Here is a 25,270-nt window from a genome sequence, read left to right as displayed (position 1 = left end):
GCAAGACCAAGTAACTAGGCCATCCCTGACAGCTCAGCTCAGTCCAACCAGTGAAGGGGATTCCAAAATCTCCCTTGGAAGCCTATTAAAGAGCTTAACTATCCTTGTAATGACAAAGATTTTGCTAGTATCTAACCTAAAACTCACTTGCTGCAGATTAACTCCATTATTTTTCTCCTACCTTCAGTGGCCATGGAGAACACCAAATTATAGCCATAGTATTATAAACTTACAATAGATACAGTTACCAATTGCTACAAAAATAATGACAAACTCTGTGGCATAGGAAAATGGTGTTCCAAGTTTTTGTTCAGATATACTTGACTTTCCAGCTATAATTAACAACAAATTTAGGAAGGGATCTTAAGGTTCATGCTTTAGGGCTTCAATCAATTTAACCTAAGGAAATCAGGATGAGAAAATGCAGAGGACTGATTTGCCTACTTCAGAGTTCTCACATCTTCCTCTGAGTTCTTTGGTACTGACTATTATTGGAGATAGGACACTGTACTAGATAAAATTTGAATTTTATCCAGTCTGGCAACGCCCATGTTCCTGTCTGCAAATCTGGGCCAGATTTTTCTCAGGAATAGGCTCAGATTATTTGTCAATTAACTTCTTTCCAGGTAAGAACCAGAAAAAAAAGCCTGGAAAATGGTTTTTAAATTTTCTGACCAACAACTGTAAAATTGGTAGCTTCTAATTTTAGTGCCAATTCTTTATTTTTAATACTGATATGTGTTTTTGGTTATTTATTCTTTCTGTTTTGATGAAGATGTAAGAATTTTGAATATTATACTGAAGTTTGCCCTTTAAAGAATAACAAAAAAATCTTTGTTCTATTGAAAGCAGCAATCTATGCAGTATTACATTTTGGATTACTGATTTAACCTCATTTTTTCAGATCTGCATAGATTATTAACTGCCAAATAGTCCCGGGAGATGTCTTTACACCTATCAATATGTAATGCCTGATATTTATGCATCTGATGGGAAAAAAGTTTTACAGCATTTTATTTTATCTTTACTGACACTCTCTATTCTTGATTCCAGCTCTTTCAGACAAACACAGTGGAGGTTCTATTTATTTTTGAGAATACAATTATGAACAAACATTATTTCAAGTACAAAATCCAACTGTGTTGACTTGAAACACAGCCAGTTTTTTAATCGAGTTGAAAATAGTTTGATACTATACCATCTTTTGAATTCTCTTGCCATTCATGGTTTTACAGCCATAGTTTTGTTTAATATTTCTGTTTTCCCTAATGTTGCATGAAAAAGCCAAACAACCAGTACAGGAAACTGACTATAAAATGCTGTCAAAGGAGCAAACAAAACAAATTGCAAGAAAAAACAGATTTTCTCCTCTCCCCCAATTTCATTCAGTTAGGCTACATCTACACTGCACAGTTATTTTAGAATAAGCTATTTAGGAATAATTATTCTGAAATAGCACATCTACACTGTAGGGAAGCCTCAAAATTAATTCGAGGCACGCATCCCTAATGTAGATGTGCTATTTTGATTTAGAGGCCCAGGATGAATAACTTAGAATGGCCCTGGTGAGAGGCTATTTTGAAATAGCAGAAGGGGAACATCTACATATGCCTTATTGAGAAAAACTGATTCAGCTAGCTTACATAGTATAATGGATCACTTGAATTTTCTTTTAAATTAAAATCAAAAGCAATTTTTTATTTATTTAATTTTGGTCAACATTCCTTGAAGGAATAATAGATGTATTTGAAACAGCTCCTCTTTTTTCCTCAGTTACAGACAAGTAGGGGTGTGTGAGATATGTACACACACACACACTTCTGACTGCTTCATTAATATATTGCTTTTCAATGGTTTAAACCTCACTCTTTAAAGTTTGTTTGCTAGAGAACATAAGAAATATATATTTATTTATTTTACTGCTGGCCACTAATTTACTTACTGAGCAGATCAGTGAAGAAAGGACACAGACAGTTAAGAAGTTAACAAATCTTCACTATGGGAATAAGATCAGTTTAAACTGTGGGCTTAGACCAAAAGAAACGGAGCAAGCCAGGTTGTTGAAACAGATGTGATTAGCCCAAAATCTGCCCTTTGTATCTTTGCATTACCCACAGTATCACAAAATGTCCTGCTATTACCTTAAACTATACAATTATCTGAAGAACTAATGTGAATGTGTATGTTTGAAATAATTTTGTGCATAATATTTTTCCTGAAGTATTGAAGTGTTCATTGTTTGAAATATAAAAGAAAATATGGATGTGTAATTCTGTAAAAGTAGTAGTAGTAGTAACTAACTTGGAGCTCTCCCTCCCACCATCCACCTGGATTCTTCTTTCTGATAAGTATCAGTTGACCAGGAGCAAGGGTAAGTTGTTCAGGTCCTGTTGCTGTATAAGAGGCAATAACTTGGGCAATTTCTGTTAAATTAAAAAAAGAAAAAAAATTCCATTTACCATTAATTGAAAAAATAGAACAAGTACCCAAGTATAGCATGTGATATTTACTGTCCTCTGTATCATTAGTGCAGTATTTCCACTAAACACCTCTTGCCCATCAAATTTGTTTCATTTTCCACTTACCTGTGCCACAGATTACCGATGGCAGTTTACCAGGAATCAGAACCTTGCCCCAAAGAGTTTGTACGTAAGTTAAGAACAGAACAAAGTGTGACAACAATAATACTAGGTGGCCTGGAGCTAGTTAGAGTGAAGATTTTGCAGTCACTGGGGAAGTAGTGTATTTTTTTAAGACAGACTATAGTCTTCATAGCTACCACAAACAGTACATTTTGAGGTGAAATGTTTAAATACAGAAGCAGTTTTTTTATTTGTACTTATCATGCTTAATTTGGTTAACATTCCCTAGAGCAGGGCTACTCAACACACCGCCCCATGGACCTTCTGTTTGCGGCCTACAGTGCAGTTTGTGTTTACGTGGGGTTCAACACGCGGCTGACAGGTGAGCTCCACTGAACATGACCCCCACTGGGAACACACTCCACAACTGCGAGTCAATATAATGGTCTTCTGTTGATATGCATTTCAGTAGTTAAATTCCTGGACTGTCATTAAAAGTGCTGTCATATGGGTGGAAATCGGGTAAATATTGCATTTTATCAATATCAGCAGAACTGACTTAAATGGGGCCTGTGTTGTGCAGTCTTGCCTTAATCTTTATATTCATGCCTGTCAGTGTGAAAGAATCTATTTGCATATATTCTTGCATGTATATGCAGCTACACTTAAGTTGCAGCCCTCGGCATGTGTTGCGAGTATCACTGTGCCCCCGGGGTTCTAACGTTGAGTAGCCCTCCCCTACAGGAATGATAGATGCATCTGAAACAGCTCCTCTTTTTATGTGTTACAGACAAGTAGAGGTGTGAGTGGCACACGCGCACACACACACACACACACACACACACACACACACACACACAAACAGCAGTCTGAAGTGGAGACAAGGGAGTCAAAAGGGGATAAAATCAAGGGAGTAGGTTGAACAACAGATGGCTGAGTGCAGGACAGACACCAGAATTGTAAGCCGGGTTTAAGGTTCAGCATATGCAGTGTGCAAGTGTAATTGCGACCAGGCAGATTTGAACCTGAGACCTCAGTATAGAAGCCTCTACAACTTGAGCTATAAAACAAACTGGAATTCAGTTTAGGCTATAGAGCTGCTTTGTTCTTACCACTCGTTGTAAGTGGTCTAAGTGCCACTACATGGGACAGTGAACCACACAATGTGTGTGGGTTACACAAGCAGGAGGCTGCAAACAGCACTCAAAGTTAGCTGGATGATGTCAGGGTGACAGGTAGAGAAGAGCTGCTGCTAGTTTTTATGTATTTTAGTGTACAAAAGTGAAATAGTAAAGCTGGCAAAAAAGCTGGATATGCTGCTATTAGAGGAATTCTGTAGGCCTCTTGATTTTTAGCTATTCTGGGCAAGAGAGCAGGAAGAGAGAACTAGATATGGGGTTTATCAAAATTAGTTTTTACCTATAAAGCTCAGAAATATGCATCTTTCACTGCAGCAAGTCACAATTATGATATTAATCCACTATAATATTCTATACAAGTATGCTGGAATGAACAAAAATTGGCTTTCATGTCATCTGTCTGTCAGAATATGAGAATACTCCTATTTTCTTACAAATCACCATTTAAATACAGATACTGAAAAATATATTTTAAGACTACAGGTTTCAGAATATCCCCTTTCCCACCAACATGGAGGATTATTACAAGTTAACTTAAGTTATGAAATACATGGAAGTAAGGATGCAAAATCCCTCTTAATTGGCTAACAAGTTAAACACACTTACCAGGTTAACCAATTAAACAGGGCCAATGGAAAGAGGGGGGAGAGTTCCAGCCTGGCTGGAACCCCTCCTCCTCCCGCAGCTGGCAGGGCTACTCCCACTTGGCCAGAGCAGCCCCCCCACTGCAGGCAAGGGCTGCACCAGCTGGGACATGAATCAGTAGGGTTACCACGTAGTCATAAAAAAAAAACGGACACACTTCAACGGGGTGGAGGGTGGAGAGGGACCAGCCGGGAGGGGAGCAGAGCTGGCCGGGAGGAAGATGGGAGGAAGCGGGAGGTGGGGGGGGGGGGGGGAAAAAGAGTGGGAGGCAGAGCTGATGGGGGGGGGAGGGGCTGGCCAGGGAAAATGGGGGGGGGGGGCTGAAGGGAAGCAGGGCTGGTGGGGGGGCGGGCGGAGCAGGGCTGGCCGGGGGATATCGGGAGGGGGGGGAGGTGTGGCTGGCAGGAGCGGTGCTGGCCGGGGGAGCTCAGGAGGAGGAAGAGAGAACTGGCCACCAGAAGCAGAGCTGGCGGGGGGTGCAGCGAGGCTGGCAGGGGAAGATCCAGAGCAGGAACCGGACGGCGGGAGGCAGAGCTGGTGGCGGGGGTTGGGTGCAGCAGGGCTGCCCACGGAAGATCGCGAGAAGTATAGAATCATAGAATCATAGAATAATAGGACTGGAAGGGACCTCGAGAGGTCATCGAGTCCAGCCCCCCGCCCTCAAGGCAGGATCAAGCTCCGTCTACACCATCCCTGACAGATGTCTATCTAACCTAAAGAAGGGCACCGCCCAGCATGGGGCTTGAACCCATGAGCCTGAGATTAAGAGTCTCAGGCTCTACCAACTGAGCTAGCCAGGCTGTAGGGGAGAACCAACCAGCCGGCCGGAAGGGAAGTGAATCGGCGGCTGGGAGCGAGACTGACCTGGGCACTTGCAGATCCCAGGGCGCTTCCATCCCGCGCAGGGTCTAGGTGAAGCGCGAGTCAGTTCGGCTATGGCTCCACCACATGCTTGACCAGTGCACAGGAGCATGGACCGGGCTGCCCCTCCTCCTCACACGCAACAAGGGCTCCCAGCGCCGATTGTGCCCCGCCTTCCTGCCACTCTCCCCACCCCCGCCAGGCTTCCATCCGGGGCCCATCTGGAAAACCAGAAAATACCAGACATTGCACATGTCCGGTATTTTCTGGTAGAAAACCGGACACCTGGCAACCCTATGAATCAGAGTATCCCAATCAGAGCAGTCCCTGTCTACAGGGCATTCAGGCCCTCTGCAGACAGGGGCTGTTCGAGAGCAGCCCCTGTAAGCAATGGGTCCCCCTGTGGGGCTGGAGAAGGCAGACCCTGGCCATGGGAAGCTGCTCCAGGCCCACCAGTTAACTAATTAAACTGTTACATCCCTACATGGAGGTTCAGATTTTCACCTATTACAAATCATGAAGAAGCAGGAAGGTATAGTGGAGGCTCTTAGAAATTTTTCAGTAAACAAATAACATTCTAAATAGATTAATTATTATTTCTGAGTGTTGAACTTTAATGGGAAGAATTCAACAGAATCATAAGCCAGCTCAAAAAAGTTAGGCCCCTTCTAGCACAGAGTATATACATACAGCATAAGGACATAAAACCCTTCTCTATGCAAACACTGACAAATCTGTATTCAGTTTTGAATTGCTTCTGAAAATTCAGAAAATAACTGTTCCCGTGCCCTCATACACTACTCTTTTCTGCGAAAAATGCCCAATCTTATTGCTGCTCAATTATTCAGAGAAAGTTGTGAAAACATTCAATCATCTCACTAGCATTTTCACTTCCTGTTGGCTGGGCATTTAAGGGTCAGCCACAGCAGGAACACGGAAACCTTCATGTTGAACAACAGGTAGAGCCAGCCCTCAGTTTTGTAGGCTACTGCAGGAAGTAACTTGTGCAGGATTTCAGGCAGAATGCTGTAACTCGCAGTGGGACGTGTACCTCATGACCAAGATTATCCGACATGGAAATAAAACTACAGAATCCTCATGGCCCAGCTGCCCTGTACTATCCCCGAGTTGTGTGCATTTACATTCACTTTTAGGCAACAGCTTTTTGGGGAGTTTTGAAACCACCTGATGCTTAGATACTAGCATGATGGATGCTGTACAAAAACCTTAAAGCAGATATTAATGTTTAGCATATATTAATGTTTAAAGAAGGGTAACAAAATCCTGGGCTACATCTCAGGAAAGAGGGAAGAATAATAAAGAATTTATTAAATTGTTACAAAGGACATGTCAATCCTATTGAAATTTATTCTTTGTTAGAAGCAAATATATCCTTTAGCACACAGAGAAATAAAATGTTGCCATGCTATGTAACTCACCAGGTTTCTTCCCTAAACTTCCTGTTTTTCCAGCAGTTCCAGGGACCTTAAAATAAATGCAAATATAACTTACACATATTGATAGGTTTATTTCTCCTGAGTACCAAAATGGCTGTGTTGTAGCATTTTCCAAATCAAAAATCTGAATAGTTAGTGACTGTCCTAAAATGGATCTATCCTTGTAGAAATTCTGAGGTGGATTGTGACCCCAAATACTATCTAACAGTGAGCAATGAATAATTAAAAACAAACAAGTTTTTAGTTTTAGCAGGAAAGAGTGTTTTTAATTTGGAGAATCTGGGAAGGCTTCAAGATGTGGAGATAGTTCACAAGTCCCATCAATCTAAAGGGAAGATGATAATACAGCTTGAGTCAGAGTTCACGGTGAATGTAATTTATTCTATTAAACTACATAGGGAATCCAAAATCCCTATTGCACTACATGAAAATCCCAAACTCTGACTATACATTAAAGTTATTAAAAGTCTGCCCAGAAAAAAAAGGACCTCTGAATGCTGGAAAAAAATAATAAAATAATACTGCAATATTATAGAAACCTTCGCCCCCGTTCTGCTTTCACTCGTGTTATGTCCAACACTAGGGTTGTAAGATCCAAGAACAGGATCATTTTCTTAAAACGCATTGTTATTTGTTCTTACAGTACCCTGAATAAATAATGGAGATTAGATTTATCCTTTAATCTACTGGACTGCTGTTAGCTCTTCCAGATACAGCAAAACAAGGATAGAAAACAAAATATTCATAAAAATACAAGTTTTCAGATCTACAGTTCTACATTTTGTAAATTAATTAATAAAGAATTTGCTGCACTGAGGAAAGTCTTGGAGGAGGATGCTTTCTGAGTTATTACAGTACTGTATTCTGCAGAAGTGCTCCCAAAGCAGCGCACTACCGAATATCATAAACCATAATGTTTTGGTGCTCTCTCACAGAAAAGATTAAAGTATTTTCTATTTTCATAGAAAAGATGAAAGCCTTTTAAGTATCTACATACTGTACTCGTGAAAAAAAGTATCACTCTTCAATCCTTCCCAAAAGAGAGAGAAGTTAAGCAATGACAATGCAAGCACTAATATTCCACGTATGTAGTCTACAGAAGCAGCTATATCTCATAAATACAGATGCCACAACTTGAAAAAAAATGTTCCCCTAGAATTAAGATTCTAAATCCTTATTCAGGCACCTAAATGCAATTCAAATAAAAGTTTAGAAGCCTAAATTTAGGCCCCAATTTTTTAAAGTCATGACTATAATATTCTTTTATAGTAAGTCGCATATTTCTCTTTTTTTTTTTTTTTTGAGCAAGAAGGAATTAAAATGCACACATATACACAATGACACATCTAGCACCCACTGATAGATGACAACTACATTTTCAAATAGATGAGACTATGTGTTCACTATTACAAGACCCTGTTTTGGAAGGAAAGTTTAATATTTAATGTTTGAATATTTTTCCCTTTTATACCATTTCACTGCCTAGTTTCTTTGATCATAGTATTGTCAGTTGGACAACAGCAATAATTACTCTGATCTGGCTATACATGACTATAATATAGGCCTTTAATATCTGTAAATGATAAGGTTCTTCATTGTACTTTATATAGGAATCTCTCTCAAACGTCACTTTTCATGTCCAACAGCTGTAAAATAAAAAACCCCTTCTTATAATTCACTGGATTTCAAATAATCAAATTAACATTAAAAAGTAAGATACAAAAAAGTTACATTTTGTAACTTTTCATATCTCTTTACCTCAGAATCTTTCAGTCTCACATAATTAGAAGGAAAGACTCCAGATTTATCACCCAATGTTCCTGTCCACCAGTCACCATCTTTTTTTGTCACAAGAATCATATCTCCTTGTTGAAAGGTTAAGTCTCCTTGTTCCGAACTCTCATATGTGTACATGGCAATATATTCTGGAGGAGAAAAAATTCCAAAATCGGAAAATACTTATTGAATCAAAGTATAATTTGCAAAATCTATCTTTATGAAGGCAAAATAATCTGTCCAAGGTTTAGATATTTCATAGCTTTCTTCCCTATTGTTTCTGTGTAGACAACACTTAACTAAAAATATTTTCTTTTATTTCCACAAATGAAATTTAATATTTACATTTCTAAAATAGATGTGCTTCAAGACTACTTAAACTTTTTTACAGGATTCTGTTGTCAAAAAATTCTATTATGGGTGAAGTTATTTTTGGTAAACCACTAACATGACCAACGTATATAATATTTTTTTTAATAAAAAACAAACAAAAACAAAAAATAAATCAACCTCCCCAAAGCCTCCACCAAACTGTCACATTTCTGTTTGACAACTTGTTCTTCAAGATGTATTTCACACGTCCATTCCGTTTCAGATGTGTGCATGTGTGCCAGTACCATCAAAGCTGGAGCACGGTTTCCCAAAGTGATCCCAATCAGAGCAGAGTATGCATACTCTGAACATTCACGCTGTTAGCCAAAGGAATACAGGAGTGAAGCCACCTCCCATCCCCCTCTCCCCAATTACTTCATTCCATAAGCCAGTATTTGCGGTGACTCAGGAGAAAGAGGGTGGGTTGTGGAATGGACATGTGCCATACATCTTGAACAGCAGCTACTGAATAGATATGCAATCTTTTTTTCTTATTCAATTGCTTGAATATGTCAATTCCACTTTAAGTGCATCTCATGCAGTTCTAGATGGAGTTGGAGAATGAAGCAACATCATGCTCTCAAACCTAACATCATGTTTTGTGGCTTGGAAGGGAATGTAACATGTGATGAATGTATAAACAGATGACAAAGTTGCAGTCCTGCAAATTTTACTGATGGGAACAAGACCCAAGAAAGCAAGCAATGTTGCTTGTGCTCTCATAGAGTATGCTAAAAAATCTCTGAGGTGATCAACAGAACAGATCAATACAGGAGGTTCAGGAAGAAAATACTCTGCAAAGTGACAAATTGCCCCAACATACAGTCAGTAAAGACAACAAATACTTAAGGAAACCACCTAAACAGGAAACAGCATAACACCTTATCAAAGTCCTATGGAGTTTTCCTTCATCTTAGAAGCTGGTGTTTCAGAAAAAGGTTGGTAAGCATATTTAGATAAAAATTCAACACTTCTTTTGTGAGAAATTTGGGGTGTCGACACATGTTAACATACAAAGTAGCATCAGACAAAGCCTGACGTTCTGTTATCATCCAGGTGGAAGTAATAGCCTCTAAAAATACTACCCTCATTGAGAGATGAAGTCCCATTAAGATGGAAAGCACCAAATTCAGATCTCAAGATGGTGTTGGTTCCTAATAGGAGGAAAGAACCTCTTCAAGCCTTTCAAGAACCTACCAGTCAGAGGGCTGGAACAGGACTGATCTTTTATCTACTGAAGGACAGAATATGGTAACAGATGAACCCTCAGAGAAGTGGTAGAAAGTCCTTTTTCCTTTAAGTAAAGCACATAGCACAGAGAAGACTGAATGGGAGCTGGTGAAAGAGAGGTATCTTTCTATTGTGACCGTAAGTAGAATCTCTTTCATTTCTTGAGTTGAGTATAAATGGGAGGATTTTCTGATATTTAAATATTTCTACACCTAAGCAGTAAGGTGTAGCTCAAAAGGGCTAGGATACAGAGGCTGGCCATGGTCCTGCAAAACTTAAGGGAGAGGTGTGGGATCTTAAATTGACAGGCTCATCAGACAAACGGACAAACTTTAGGGTATATCAAAAAACCCGTGACTGACATTTTTATTCCCAAATGTAGTGCTTTTAAATTAAACACCTCCTGCATATCCAGTCTTCACAATCTGGCATGCAATGAAAAACATGCTGGTTTCTTTAGAAAGTCCTTTTAGAAGAGGTTTTTCTTCCCAAATGTAGCTTGCTTCATTTGGGTCCAGGGATGTGGCTGGAATGGGTGAGAAGGAGACAACAAGGAGGAGGTGGGACGGTGGGGAGGAGGTGGGGCCTGGGTGGAGCAGAGGTGGAGTATGGGCGAGGGCACAGGCTGGAGATCTTGCCTCTCTAAGTAGCAGCTTCACCCACCACCCAGGATGGCACGTAAGCCCAGGGACTTGAGCATGCTCCAATACCAAGCTAAAAAACTTAAATAAAATAAAAATCAAGTGCTACTAACTAAAACTACAACTATACTAAAGTATTTACAATAAAAAAAAAACACAGGTTTTTTTTGTTTTTTTTTTTCCTCCAAAAAGCAGAACAGGAGAGAGTGAAGCTCCCACCTGCTACAACTACTGATCACGAATAGTAAAAAGGAAATGGTGAGGTGCCAGGGCAGCTCCATCCTTTTATAACATTGGCCGATATGTGCTGTCCTGATGAATACTGTTTGGGGATGAATTCTCCAACTTCAGTGACCTAGTGCATACTCCCAAAGCAGAATGGACAAACGCAAGCACTTGATTTGCTTTACAAGCATTTTCTATGGGTTCAATTTTATGCTGAGAACTAGCAACATCAGTCCTAGCATACAAAATTCCAGTTTCTGAACTTCTAATGCAGTCTTCATTTTAAATGTGTCAGTTGTCTCTCGTGAACAATGAATTCTTTCATTGCTTGAAGCTTTGTATGGAGACAGCCCATCTCATTTTATCCTACACAACAGTTGGCTTGAAAATGCTAAGATAACACTAGAATACACAATTTTGTTAAAACATGGTCAGCTACTTAGTATTCAAGAGCAAAAAACACTGAAAAACTGATGTTGAGAAATGCAATGTATAATTTAATTACAGTGCTAAATGAAAACCTTTACAGCTAGGAGGACAAATATTAATCTCAGACAAATCAGTAACATTTTCTGAAGTAGCATGCACATTACACAGCTCACTAAACTGTAAAAATGGGGTCTGCTCAGAGATATGCCAAAGATTTCTGAAGATATTCTGGGTCAGTGGTTTTCAATCTTTTTTTTTTTCCCTCATGACCCAGTGGAAAAAAAATTGTTGGTGCCAGCAACTCAAAAGAATTTGACTAGTATGGGCTACAGAGTGGGACTGAGGATGAGAGCTTTAGAGTATAAGGGGGAGGGGTCTGGCTTTGGGGATGTCAGGGATGTGGCAGGAGGGGCTTACTTTGTGTAGCTCCCAATCAGTGGTGCAGCAGGGGCTCTAAGGCAGATTTCCTGCCTCTCCTGGCATCACAGACCATGCTGTGCCCCGGCAGCAGGTTCACAGTCCATGGAAGCAGTGCACGGAGCCCTGTGCGCTCTCTTGCCCCCTTCCCTCACTTAGGAGCTGGGCCTCCTGCTGGCTGCTTCGAGGGCACAGTGCAGTCTGGAGTGCCAGAACAGGCAGGTAGTCTGGACCCCGACCAGTCACCCGTGCAGGAACGGGATCCAGTGCCTGACATTCCAAGAGCCAGTACTGGGTCACGACCTTGGAAAACCACTGTGCTAGGTCTCTGAAGCTGGAGAATTCTCCCCCATAATGGTACCTCCCAGGATGGCACATGTTAGCCAGAAGGTGAATGGGAGTGTATATTTTTATACACACAAGACTACATATTTAATAATTGAATGCAACCATGGGCGGTGGGTGAAGCTGCTGGCCACACCTATACTCCACTCCAGCTCTGCCCAGACCCCGCCCCCTCTTCACTGTTTCCTGCTCTGCACACTCTGCTCTTCCAGCCAGATCCCTGAATCTAAGGGTATGTCTACACTGCAAAGTTAATTCGAAATAACAGCTGTTAGTTCAAATTAACTTTAATAGTGTCTATACATGCAAACCGCTATTTCAAAATTAATTTGAAATAGCAGAGCGCTTAATTCGAATTTGGTAAACCTCATTCTACAAGGAGTAACGCCAAATTTGAAATAGCTATTTCGAATTAAGTGCTATGTAGACACTTAATGTGAAATAGGGAGGCCCTCCAGCCCTTCCCAGAGAGCCCTGATGGCCACAACCAGGAAAACTTACTCTCCACTCCCCCAACTCTGGAGCCATTAAAGGGGTACACCCTAGCCACAGTACCTGTGCCAGCTCCAAGCCTGCCAGCCCAGAGCCAGCAGTGGCCACCGGGGCCCGTGACCCAGTGGCCCCAAAACATGAGCCAGCAAGCCACTGGCAGCCAGCCCTCCACTGCTCCCCAGGAGCAATCTGCCAGCTCCCAGGAGCCTGACAGGGGCTGGAGAAGGCGGGTGCCTTCCTGGTGCAGGGTTGAGATCATGGACCTTATTCAGGTTTGGGGGGGATGCCCCCAACATCCATGATCTCCACACTAGACGTAGGAATGCAGCCATCTATGGCAGGATAGCTGCCAGCCTGGCCACCAAAGGCCACATGAGAACCCAGGAGCAGGTCTGCATGAAAAACAAGTTGGTCTGGCGAGACCCCAACCCTGGGCCCTGAGCTTCCCCTCCCCGTTCTTCCCCTTGCTTCCCCCTTCCAGCTCCCTCCTCCCAGGTTTCCCCCTCCCCTTTCCCACCCTCTCGCACCTCCTTTTCCCAGTCTCCCCAGAGGTTCATCCCCCCCCCCCCAGTTTTGTTAAATAAACCCAGTTTCTATTTTTGAACATACATGTCTTTTGTTTGACATCAGGAAGGGGGTTAGGGAGGGGTAAGTGGAAGGACGTGAGGGAGGAATGGGGCACGAGCCCCTGGTGGGGAGGACCAGGGTGGCTCTGAGGGCTCTGAGGGGTGTACGCTCTCCTGCAGGGCCTCCTGGATCCTGACAGCCCCCCGATGGACCCCCGGATGGCAGCCTGCAGCAAGTGCAGCCAGGCTGATAGCAAAGACCCCACGAGACGCGCTGGCGTGCCTAGGGGCAGCTCTGGTTCCATGTGGCCGAGTGTTGTGGTGTCCCGAGTGCGGGCACTCAGGGCACTCCAAGACAGGACTGCTTTGCTGTCCCTCATTGAGGTAGACAAGCAAGCGGGGAATCCTGAGAACTATCTGTGCGGGGTGGGGGTAGGGTCCCTTTAAGCATGGAGCTCAGTTAGCCTCAGGCAGCAGCACCACACACTAAGATGCCCTGCTGACACTGGTTCCGGCCAGCCTTAACTTCGGTTCAGGGTCCACGCTATTTCGAAATAGGTTGTATGTGTAGATGCGTTAATTCGAATTAACTTAATTAGAAATAGTTAATTCAAATTAAGCTAACCCGAATTAATGCTGTAGCGTAGCATTAAAAAACAAAAACAAAAAAAAACAAAACCACTTTCTAAATTTTTTTTTTAAAGAAAATGGAGAATGTTTTCCACTCCATGCCAGATTGTGAAGACTGGACATGCACAAGTACCTAATTAAAAGCACTAAATTTTGGAATATAAAAAGTCACAGGTTTTTTTTTATATACTCTGAAGTTTGTCAGAGATTTATTTGCAAAAACTCTGAAGTAAGGACAAGTCAGTTGTCCTGATGAATACAACATTAAATATTACCAAACACGTGAGGCAGCCCTTCTCTGTTTTAAATTTTCTTCAGTATTTATAAGCTGATTTTATATTTTAAATGTACTCTTAAGCCTTCATAAAGTAATCATTACAGATTACCACATTACCATATTTAAACTCACTGAAGCAAAGACATGATTCTGAATTAATCAGGTCAGAGCAGTTTAGTTTGTTCAGAACAAAGTTAATTACTTTTAGAAAAGGGGAACACTAATTTATTTTGTGTGCTTTTCATGACATGTCAGTAGGGAGTAGAAGGAGAGTAGGGATGGATAGAATGGTCAGGAAGATTTTAGAAGCATGTTTTTGTACTGTAGTAATTACAGTTATAATGTATATTTTAGATAAGGGTTGTCTTTTGAAGAATTTATTAAAAACCTATGTTTGAAGATACTAGAATTTAAGATTAAAGCTGAATACTCAGATTGTGCATCTAAATATCTATGCATGGCTTTTTTAGAATGTGATTTTATAACCTTCAGCACAAGCTAATGAAACCAATTTTAAACTAAGGACTTGCATACATAGTAATGCACAACTCTTTTTGTCAGTAAATTCAGGGTTGGCACATGCCTGTTAAATAGTTTTATTACCACTTAATAGCTCTTTCACAGGTTCAGTGTTATGGTAATAGGACTGGCAAGCTGGAAGTCTTTATTTTTAAATTAACTGAACTTTGGGAGAGGGGATGAGCCATCAGTCTGCAACAGTTGAGAGAGCCTGCAGGAATGGTCAGAATAGGGATTGGAGAAGTTGAGCACTAAGACCCAGGGGAAGCATTGCCTCCCCTTGCCTCTCATACTCCCAGTACCCATGAATCCAACTTCTACCAAGGTAACATGTCTTATGAAAAGTTAGATATTATTGATAAAACTGTTATCAGCATAGCACTGAAGAACAGTCCTCTTTGTTTCCTAGTCTCCTATGCTAGCAGAGGGGTAGATTCCAATTATGGCAAATTTCTGGTGCATTTATTAGTATCCTGTCATGAAAAAAGGGACACACTTGTAGACCACTTAAGAACTCATATGGTTTTCAATTATTATTAATTCATTAATGGAAGGTACCTAATGTTCAAAATGACATAGGAACAAAAAATACCCTTCTCTAATACAAGGCACGGAGTGCATTCTTGTTATTTTATATTTATGTTTAAATCTAACCTTCTTGGGTCAAATAAGACAGCACAAATGAATGCTAGTAAAAATTCAATGATACATACATGCTTGTTAGGATAATCATCCTTATCCTCTTGATGGGATGAACACCTATTGGTCTCTCTTTCTAAGAAGTGGAAAGTTTTGGTCTATCCAACATTTAAATAAGAAAACATGCACTCAGTCACTGCGGGATTCAATTTATTCACAAAGAATTAATGAGCATGAATGCAAATTTTGGGAGCCAAATTATTAATATCCTTGCTTGTCTTGAACCTTGCACACATGTTTTTACAGGGCATATACACACTGGCTACGTCTACATTGGCCCCCTATTACGGAATAGGGATGCAAATGTAGCACTTGGGAAGAGGCAAATGCGCGGGGGGTTTAAATATCCCCCGCGGCATTTGCATTTTCATGGCCGCCGCTTTTTTCCGGCTTGGAGATAAGCCGGAGAAAAGCGTCCAGACTGGCGCGATCCTCCGGAATAAAGCCCTATTCCGGAGGATCTCTTATTCCTATTTGGAAGTATACTTGCAAGTAGGAATAAGAGATCCTCCGGAATAGGGCTTTATTCCGGAGGATCGCGCCAGTCTGGACGCTTTTCTCCGGCTTATCTCCAAGCCGGAAAAAAGCGGCGGCCATGAAAATGCAAATGCCGCGGGGGATATTTAAACCCCCCACGCATTTGCCTCTTCCCAAGTGCTACATATGCATCCCTATTCCGTAATAGGGGACCAATGTAGTCGTAGCAACTGTACATGTTAAATGGAAATATGTCCTTTATGAATCTTCAAAAGCTGGGCCCTCCCTGTTGTAGGAAGAAGGCTAAAAAACAAACATGGGATTGATTCTTAACAGTTTATAAATGATACTGCATAAAGCAATGTACATAACTTAATTAGAAAAAATACTATTTTTATGTAAATGAGCAGTTGTACAAACATGTAGGACATAGACTGGAAGTCATAATAAATTCTGGATGAAATTTAAGTTCTTATTTTGCAAAGTAAAAGAGCCTGACCCTGGCAAGGGTACTGATGAATATCAATTTGCACTGACTGGTTCTGAATTTGCATCTTTTACTAGAGAATTTCTTTTATTCAACTACTAGAAGATTTACCTAGCGTTTTGTTCAGGTTCTTAATTCATTTTTTGTTTTTTGGAAAAGTAACTTAAAAAGTACATGCTTCATATAAACAGGTGCTGAGGGTGGGGCTGGAGTTCAGTATACAGGCTGCCCTGGGGAGAGATGACTACCTCAGCCCTCTCTCTCTGCAGCAACTTGGAGCTGGGTGAAATAACACCTCTCCATGGCCACTGCAGCTCCAGTAGACATAGCTGGGAATGGGTGCATGTCCCTCAGCTGGGGCAGATCCAGATTTGTCTGCCTCCTGCAATCCCCAGCCAGAGTGAGGAATGTAGCAAAATGTGCAGTTTCCCCTTGCTCCCTGACAAAGGGGATCAGCCAACAATGTTCCCGCACAAACTGGGGGGGGAGCTTTAGCCCTCTCTGCCCTCCTTAAAAGGTGCCTGGGGAATGGGAGGCCCCAGCCAGCCCCTTTTACTTGCCTGGTGAGTCGGTCTCTTTTCTGAAAGGTTTTCTGAAAAACAACCCCATTCCAGGCACATCCCATTTTCCTGGCACAACTAAACCCTTATCTTTCTTTAAGTTATGATAAGAGGTGGTTCTAGCTCTTACCATTTAGGAGGAGTTCTTGAACAGATAGACAAACTCTCTCAAATATATAGTAAATACAATAAAATCCAACTAATGCATTCAATTGAAGTTCTTACCTTCACCTGACATAGCCGGTTTAGTTGCTGGTGATGTTACTCTCTTTAAACTAGCAGGACTTTCTGAAGAACCAGAATCCATGCTTAAAGAGAAAATATGAAATGCTTTAATTTTTTTTAAATGTAACGAACACAACTAAAGGTTTTTAATTTAAAAATGCATTAAAAGCTGTATCTATGAACTCTCTCAACTTAAAGAAAGATAACATTTAGAGTTTTAAACCTCAGCATGACAAAATACAGTCTCAATCTGCTTATGATTTCAAAAGAAAAAAAACCCTGTTCTGTTCTCCCCCATAGAAAAAAGGTAAAGTTCATTCTAGTTTTCATTACTAACTAGAATGTTGTTTTCAGATGGTGGACTGTATTAGATTACAATCTTCTAATCTTTCAAAATACTGTTGTTTAGTGAAACGAGTATGGGAAAGTGGCATCACTTTATTCAATATCTCTACCCCATACACGTTTAAATTTCTGCTTAATTTATAAACTTAAGTAAAGGTTTTGTTATTTGTTAGTCCTGTTGGCATTGTAAAGCCAAAATATCTCCAGGAGAATAAACTCGATTCTGTTCCCTCTCATGCATCATTAGAACGGTTAGCTACATTCTAAATGCTGAATTGCTGGTGGTGATAAAATATGCAGGAAGAATCTAGCTTTGCTTTCATAATCCAAACTGAGTTTGTAGAATTAGAATTTTCTTAAAAAGCCAAAAACAAAGCTCATAAATTTATTTATAAATTGAGCCATACCAATCTGAAACTTAGACACACAAACATAATGACAATGCCATTTTAGTAAAACAACTTTTCAAAGTAAAGCCAATGCTTTAAAAACCAAATGTATAAATACATTCAACTTTTTACATAAAAACATAACAATGATTAAATAAAAAGCTGTAAATTCTAACAAAAACAAGCAAACAAAATACCTTGTTGACTTTCTTATGGGGCCTGAAATAAGTTTCACATATGATTTAGGAAACCATCCCTTTTGACCTTGGACCTCTCCAAACCACCACATGTCTTGCTGTTCCAGAACTGTGATGATATCATTTTTGTTAAAATTTAGATGGTTGTCTTTTTTGGCTCTCCAAGGATACAAAGCCTGTGCTTGAAGCCCCTCTACTTTTTCACCCTATTGTGGTAAGAAAAGAGCAGTGACTCATAGAGTGTCTTTTACAAAGAAGGCTGCTAAAAATAAATAGAGGTATTGTTTTACAATGTTCATGTATAGACACAGATCTATATGTAGACTGTTTCTATTAAAATAAGCTTTTTACTCTCAAACCCAAGCAGATCATTTAAATAAACACAATGAAATGGCTATATTAACACAGTCCACCAGTATTTCTGTATTTGCATTTATTAAAAAGTTAATGGTGCATACATTGCTTATAATATATTTAATAATTTTTCTACACAGAAAATGATGTTAAAATTATTGATCTCATCTACCACATTTAGGGAAAAACCTATACATATAAAGACAAGTCATAGAATCATAGGACTGGAAGGGACCTCGAGAGGTCATCGAGTCCAGCCCCCCGCCCTCAAGGCAGGACCAAGCTCCGTCTACACCATCCCTGACAGATGTCTATCTAACCTGTTCTTAAATATCTCCAGAGAGGGAGATTCCACCACCTCCCTTGGCAATTTATTCCAATATTTGTCCACCCTGACAGTTAGGAATTTTTTCCTAATGTCCAATCTAAACCTCCCTTGCTGCACTTTAAGCCCATTACTCCTTGTCCTGTCCTCAGAAACCAAGAGGAAAAAATTTTCTCCTTCCTCCTTGTGACACCCTTTTAGATATTTGAAAACCGCTATCATGTCCCCCCTTAATCTTCTTTTTTCCAAACTAAACAAGCCCAGTTCATGAAGCCTGGCTTCATAGGTCATGCCCCATGGGCTCACAGTATCTCTCACAAAAAAGTGTACATAAAGAGAATCATTTTGCTAAAACTCATTCATAATGCCATCTTGCATTTTAATTGCTTTTGGGAGGTGTGAATTACATATCTAGCACATCTCAGAATGCTATGTCTATCTACCAGCACTCTCTCTTTTTTAGTCAGTGTTGTGGCATTGTGATCTATCCGACTGAGCGCAGGATTTAGGTTCAGACACAGAGCTGGGCGTATCACTGATTTTTTGGTTTTCTGGCAATTCTAGAAAAAAATTAAAATATGTGCAATTTGGGTTGAAATTAATTTAAAATTCAGATAAATTGATGCAAATCAAAGTTTGTTTTTTATCCAAATATTTTATTTTCAGCACTTTTAAAGAGCAAGATTCACAAAACGGTTGGAGGAGGAAAGGGAGTTAATGCTAGCCTCCTGATAAAACTTAATAGCTTCAGAGGGGTAGTCGAGTTAGTCTGTAACCGGAAAAACTTAAAAAACCAAAAGATAGTATGGTAGCACCTTAAAGACTAACAAAACATGTAGATGGGATCATGAGCTTTCGTGGGCACAACCCACTTCTTCAGATGACTGTAGTGTTAGAAGTCCATATCCAAGACTTCTAACACTCCCATCATCTGAAGTGGGTTGCACCCACAGCTCACGATACCATCTATATGTTTTGTTAGTCTTTAAGAAGCTACTAGTCTATTTGTTGTTTTTTACATTTTTCCTGGTTAATGAATGTTTGTTCCTTGGTTTGTGAAAGTTAAAATGTTGGGTTGAGTATGGTTTCCACACAGATCAGCCACTTACCTGCCCCAGGACAGGGGAGGGTGATGATCCAGTAACAGTGGCAGGGGTAAAGGCGGATCTCTGCCTTACCTGCCCTGCACTTGGAACAGTCAGAGAAGGCTGAACTGCCCAAGCATCCCAATTATCAGTCTCTGGTTTTTCACTAGTGCTGGTTGGCCACCTGAAAATAAAGGCAGACTGTATTATCTTCATTTTTATTGCAGTGATTATGGCATTCTGCTAAAAACTAGCTCATATATGAAGATGCTATGTATGTATTCTAGAAGAATTCCTTATAACAGATTTTCTGCAAGGACTAAAGTGTCTTTGTACTCTGAAGTTACCATATGTAGATTTACTCTGACTGCATATTTTCCCTTAAAAAGGTAACTGCCACATGCTGTTGCTGCTTCTTGATCATGGATGCTAGCTCATTTAGACCCCACTTAATCACATCTCTATACAATAACATTTCAACTGCAGGACATATATTGTACAGCAGGTTTAGTTTAATTAGACATTTAATAAAAAATATTCACCAGCCTCTCCTGCTGTTCCATTTAATTGCTCCCCATATTTAGATGGGTCACTGACGTCCTCCTCCCTTTCTGCATCAAATTCATATTATTCATTCTCACTTTTAAGACTCCTATGCCTCATCGTTAACTGCTTTTTTTCCTCCACTTAGTCACTTATACTTGGAACTACTACCTTTCGTCCTATGACTATTAGAACCCACTTTTGACCACCTTTTCATCACCATTGAGTCATGATTATCTGCTCTCAACCTCCTGCCGTATTCCTTATTGTTCAGAGTTAATTAGTTCAACATTTCCCTCTATCATGCAAGCTCTGGGTGCTGTCGAAAACTATGTATGTTTAAAGTTCAATGCACATCTGTAGCTATATGTAGAAAAAGCTCTATGAACTAAACTAAACATTTTAAGGTTTTTTTGGTTTAGTAATTACAAAATTACAGACAATTGTCTACATTTTCACTAGCTACTGTAGAAGCTTGAAATCTAAAAACCCCGGCCTAAATGGTTGAGTTCCAGCCATCCTCTCATAATATAGACATTGACATCTCCTGACATGTATGAGTTCTATATAGCAAACAAGTGAGGTGGAGAAGAGATGAGACAAAAACAGGACATCCCACAAGAACTCAACTTTGTTCACTTCCTGGCCTGATCTACAATATAAAACATATCATTGTCAGTATAGTATTGCATGCACCCACACTTAGTTATGAATCCTACCCAAAAAAACCCTGTTTTTATGACCCAAGTTAAGCCAGTTTTTCAAATGTCACAGGCCCTCTATTAGTACAGTTCTATCCACATGATATGTGAATGGATGCAGAAGTATGTGTACCAGTAAAAGTAGTCCTCTAGCATCAAGTCCACTATGTGCCTGTCTGTTCAGCAGTGACCACTATGTCAAATTTTTGAACAATGCTGCTGAGGCATCATAACGACTTCAAGTCCACTCACTCGCCTTTTAAAGTCACGAGTATACTTTGGAAATGCTTCTTTTCCTGCAAGTCCAACCTTGGCAAATATACATGTACAAGTACAAGTCTACCTCACCCTCATGCCACTTTGTAGTCTAGGAAAGAGGCCCTAGATTTCCTGGATGTGAAGACAGGGTGTAGAAGAGAAGAGAGAGAAGAGAGAAAAGAATGTATATGTGGGCCCAGATGCAGAATTTCTACAGGAATAAAGGTACAGACCTCTACTTGTAAAACACCTTATTCATTGAACAAAAATAATTTCTCAATTATAGTAGACAAATCTGTCCTGATATTAAGCAAATATAGATATTGTGTTTAGGTTTTATGATCTTTGGGACATTAAACTTGTCTTATGGTATCAGGCATACCAAAGGAGTACTACAGCATAGCGATACATTTATTGATTTAGCAGTGTCATCATCATCTTAATGTAAAATTCAAGCTGGTAACAATGAATCAAGAGAAGGTGTCAACTCTCTTCTCTCACATATATCTTGTACATAAACAAATGGAGGATAACATTCTGCAAATTCTGCTGTAAAATAATTCTGAATATTGTCAGGGAAAAATGCCAGATGGACAAGCTTCTGTACTTCTGGATTGCTTCAGAGGATAGGATGCCTTTGGACTGGAAAGCCTATTAAAAAAAACACAAAATAAAAGACTTTTGTGGCCTGTCTTGCTGAGAAAAAATGTTAACTGAAGAGAAAATTTGCTGGGAGCTCTGTCTTAACGAAGATGAAGAATCCTTTATGATTTACAGTGCACTACCTTATTTCCTGCAAATCTCTCATTTGCCTGGTTAACTCATGACAAAAATCTCAGTGGATAAGAAAGGTAATGAATTTTAGCTAGACACAAATGAACTGCTTAAAGACCTACAGTACTGGTTTGGACTCCTAGAGATAACCACCAGCAAACATACGTTGAACTGAAGTCTGCCCAGTTGTTGGTGGTTGCAGTTGATTCTATCGAAGCTGGAGCTGCCAGAGGTGGAGGTGTTTCACGCAAAGAAACTTTAGGTGCCACTGTAGCATCAACTACTGGTTTCAGAGAGGTTGGAACTTCATTGTCAGGTATTTTCTCTGCATAGTTTGCAGGGAACCATCCAGTCTTTCCTTTCAGTTCTCCTCCCAGCCACCCAGGTTCTCCAGTCTGGCTTTCATCCACCTGCAAGTACATTAAATCGTGAGGTTCAGAAACATGAGAGAAACAGGTTTACTTAAAAAATGAAGCTGCCATTCACAGTTCATTAGTTGTCTTCAGTTACTGGAAACTCAAAACTTTGTTTGCCAGACGATGGAATCCCAGATTGCAGGAGGCTCAATGTATAGTGGAAAGCAACTTTGAGTGTCTGAACGTTCATTGGTGATGCCTGGAAACACATTTGGATGTCAGTGTAGCCAATGCAAATCATATTAGCGTGCCATGCTTAACCTTACACAATGTATGTGAAGCACAAGGGGAATACTTCTGGAGCAAGCGAGCATAGGACAGTTCTGATTTTCTAAGCCTAAACAGACAGCTGGGTCCCACCTGTGTGCACACTGCTCCTGATCCTGAATAGCAATGGAGACTCACCATGTGATTTGTTTGCATATTGTGGATAAGGATGTATCCAGAATGTGACTTGGGATCACTCCAAAGAACATTACTGTGACACTACAGTGTTGCCAGAAAAACTCAATAGAGCACTGACACATATTTGTGTTGCAACATACCTCAGCAGGTTTCAATGCCCTGCAGCGGACACTGATGTAGCGTATAAAAGGCAAAATACCTGCAACACTGTTCTTAAAATGTTGCACTGTTTATAGTGAATCCAACAGCCAGTTGGATAGGGTTCAAATCTCTTCAGGGATTATATTACAATTTCTTCTTTAAATGGCTTTCCAGTCCCGTAGAGGACCCATCCTCCTTTGCCAGAGAGATGTTTCTGCTAGTGGTGACCCCTCAACATATTGCTGAGTGGAAAGATTTGGTGAGCAATGAAGACTGCCACTAAACCTGAGGAACCAGCCAGAATTTCTGCTACACCAAACATTTGTTGATTATGCTTGCACGACCGGGAGGCAATCTGAGAGGAAACTGACCATATTCTAAGATTCCAGAAGGAGTTCTGATGCAAGAGAAACAGAAAACCACAGAAAATGTCCACTCACTTCTAATCCTACCCCTACTCCCTGCCTCAGGGGCCTTAAAGTCCAGCCCATGTTCAGCAAATAGCATTGAAAGGGACAGCTACATCACCAATGTATTCTGTTCCCTGAACTTGGATTAATGCCATAAGACAATCACCTCTCCGCTGCTAAGGGACTTAGCACTGTATATGTGCCACCACTTGAGCATTTTTTTACTCCCAGCTTCAGTGGATCAAAGCAGGGAAAGACCAGACACCAGGGACTAGGAACGGTAATAAACATCTGAAATAGTCACTGGGTGAATGTTCCTCAGATATCTTCGTTTTTTCCTTAAAGATCAACCATATATGTGTATCAAAATCAAAGAGCTGTTGAAAGCAATAGTTACTTAATAGTAACTACTAAAAAGATGCTAATCATTTCATTGCTCCAAGAGATTTTGTTAGGTTCTGACCCTGAATAGCAACAGCACAGAGTAGTGTTTGAGACAGCTACTTCTGAAGCTGTCACCACACCAATGAATTAACCTTGTGTCCTCTAAAACCATAATTCTATCAGCTGGATTTCTTTACAGAATAACTACAGACACTTTGCAAATTATTTATTCTAAAGCAAGGATGGAACAATTCTTTTGCATGGAAGCTACTTACTATCAAACAATAAGGCTTCCGGTTGCAACCAACTGCCTCTAGATTACTCCTCTCTACAGCTGACCGACCACTCTGCTTTAGACCCCCTGTTAACCTTTTGCCTGCCTGTCTGCTACTATTTATATCCCACACTCTTTGGTTAGCATAAAACAATTCATTACTTCTGCTTTGTGTTGGGCCTAACTTCTGCCTCAGTCCTACTCCCATGGAAATAAATGGACTGCTTGCTTGACTAGTCCAATGTGACTTTGCTGCAGTGCAGAGCAAAATTTCCATTGCAGCAGCACTGAATAGCATGTTAAGATGGCACTCTGAGTGATGGAAGGTCATAGTAGAGGGCAAATCTTGCCAAATGTGGGAGAGAGAAAGTAAATATCACCATCAGACTCTTCAAGTTGAATAACTCAAACTGTAGTAACATTTGCATACCATTTGCACACTTTGGGAATTGCTAAGGTCAGGACTGAAATCAATACAGGGGGATCCATGCTATAAATCCAAGATACGTTCCAAAAAACTTGGACTTATAGTGAAACAACTTAAAGAGGGGAATTTTTTTCCCCGCAGCTGACTTCTATTTAAGCCAATTGGGGGGAGTGTTTTGTACGACTTATAGTGGGGAATGGGAGAACTTATAACGCATCAGTTCCTACAAATATCAACGACTTTAGTGTGGAACGGATGTATACCGGGGCGACTTATAGCGGGGACATCATGTACTAAAATAAATTCCGCAATCAAGTCTTTTTAACCTGCTAAATAAGGGCTTCTTAAAAATGGACCACAGTTACCTAAATAGTTTAAAATTATTTTTGCACAAAGAGAGGAGAAATACATGACAATGATTTTAAAAATTGATTTAAGGTTTCTTTTAGCAGAATTGAAAACTACAAATTCTCAAAACAGTCCAAACAATCTGATGAAATTTCTGTTTCTTTAATCAACAGTTGCTTTTTTGAAATCATCTATCAGCATGAAAAGCTATCATTTTACACTTTACAAAATAATATGATCGCCCAGCTCGATAGAGGGTGGGTGACATATGTTTAAAAGTTTGACGTAAAGAACTGTATAAAGATTTTACAGGAAGTACGCGCGTTACAAACACACTTATTTATGACACTTAATCAGACTGAAAATAAATGCCACTATTATGTATCTTCTTTCAGACATACTTTCTATCAGCCAGAACATCCTCCATTTCTTTTTAAAATCTA

General features: G+C 40.2%; 1 protein-coding gene and 1 non-coding gene across 6 annotated transcripts in view; both read right to left on the bottom strand.

Annotated features, from left to right (window-relative positions):
- Positions 1-25,270, bottom strand: part of ITSN1 (intersectin 1) — a 190,614-nt gene that overhangs the window by 39,970 nt on the left and 125,374 nt on the right. For all 5 annotated transcript variants that reach the window (XM_075911169.2, XM_075911141.2, XM_075911179.2 and 2 more), the window contains 7 exons: positions 22,188-22,432; positions 19,771-19,930; positions 17,983-18,188; positions 17,052-17,134; positions 8,443-8,609; positions 6,667-6,712; positions 2,302-2,423 (listed from right to left, as the gene is read on the bottom strand). In XM_075911169.2, coding sequence (XP_075767284.1) covers positions 2,302-2,423; positions 6,667-6,712; positions 8,443-8,609; positions 17,052-17,134; positions 17,983-18,188; positions 19,771-19,930; positions 22,188-22,432 — 1,029 coding nt within the window. The remainder of the gene's footprint in view (positions 1-2,301; positions 2,424-6,666; positions 6,713-8,442; positions 8,610-17,051; positions 17,135-17,982; positions 18,189-19,770; positions 19,931-22,187; positions 22,433-25,270) is intronic.
- TRNAK-CUU (transfer RNA lysine (anticodon CUU)) lies at positions 5,094-5,166 on the bottom strand. Its single transcript has one exon. It is a non-coding gene; the product is annotated as a tRNA-Lys (tRNA).

This window comes from Pelodiscus sinensis, chromosome 1 (assembly GCF_052426305.1).
Source record: "Pelodiscus sinensis isolate ZL-2025 chromosome 1, ASM5242630v1, whole genome shotgun sequence".
NCBI lineage: Eukaryota > Metazoa > Chordata > Testudines > Trionychidae > Pelodiscus > Pelodiscus sinensis.
This window is presented reverse-complemented; position numbering and strand designations above follow the sequence as displayed.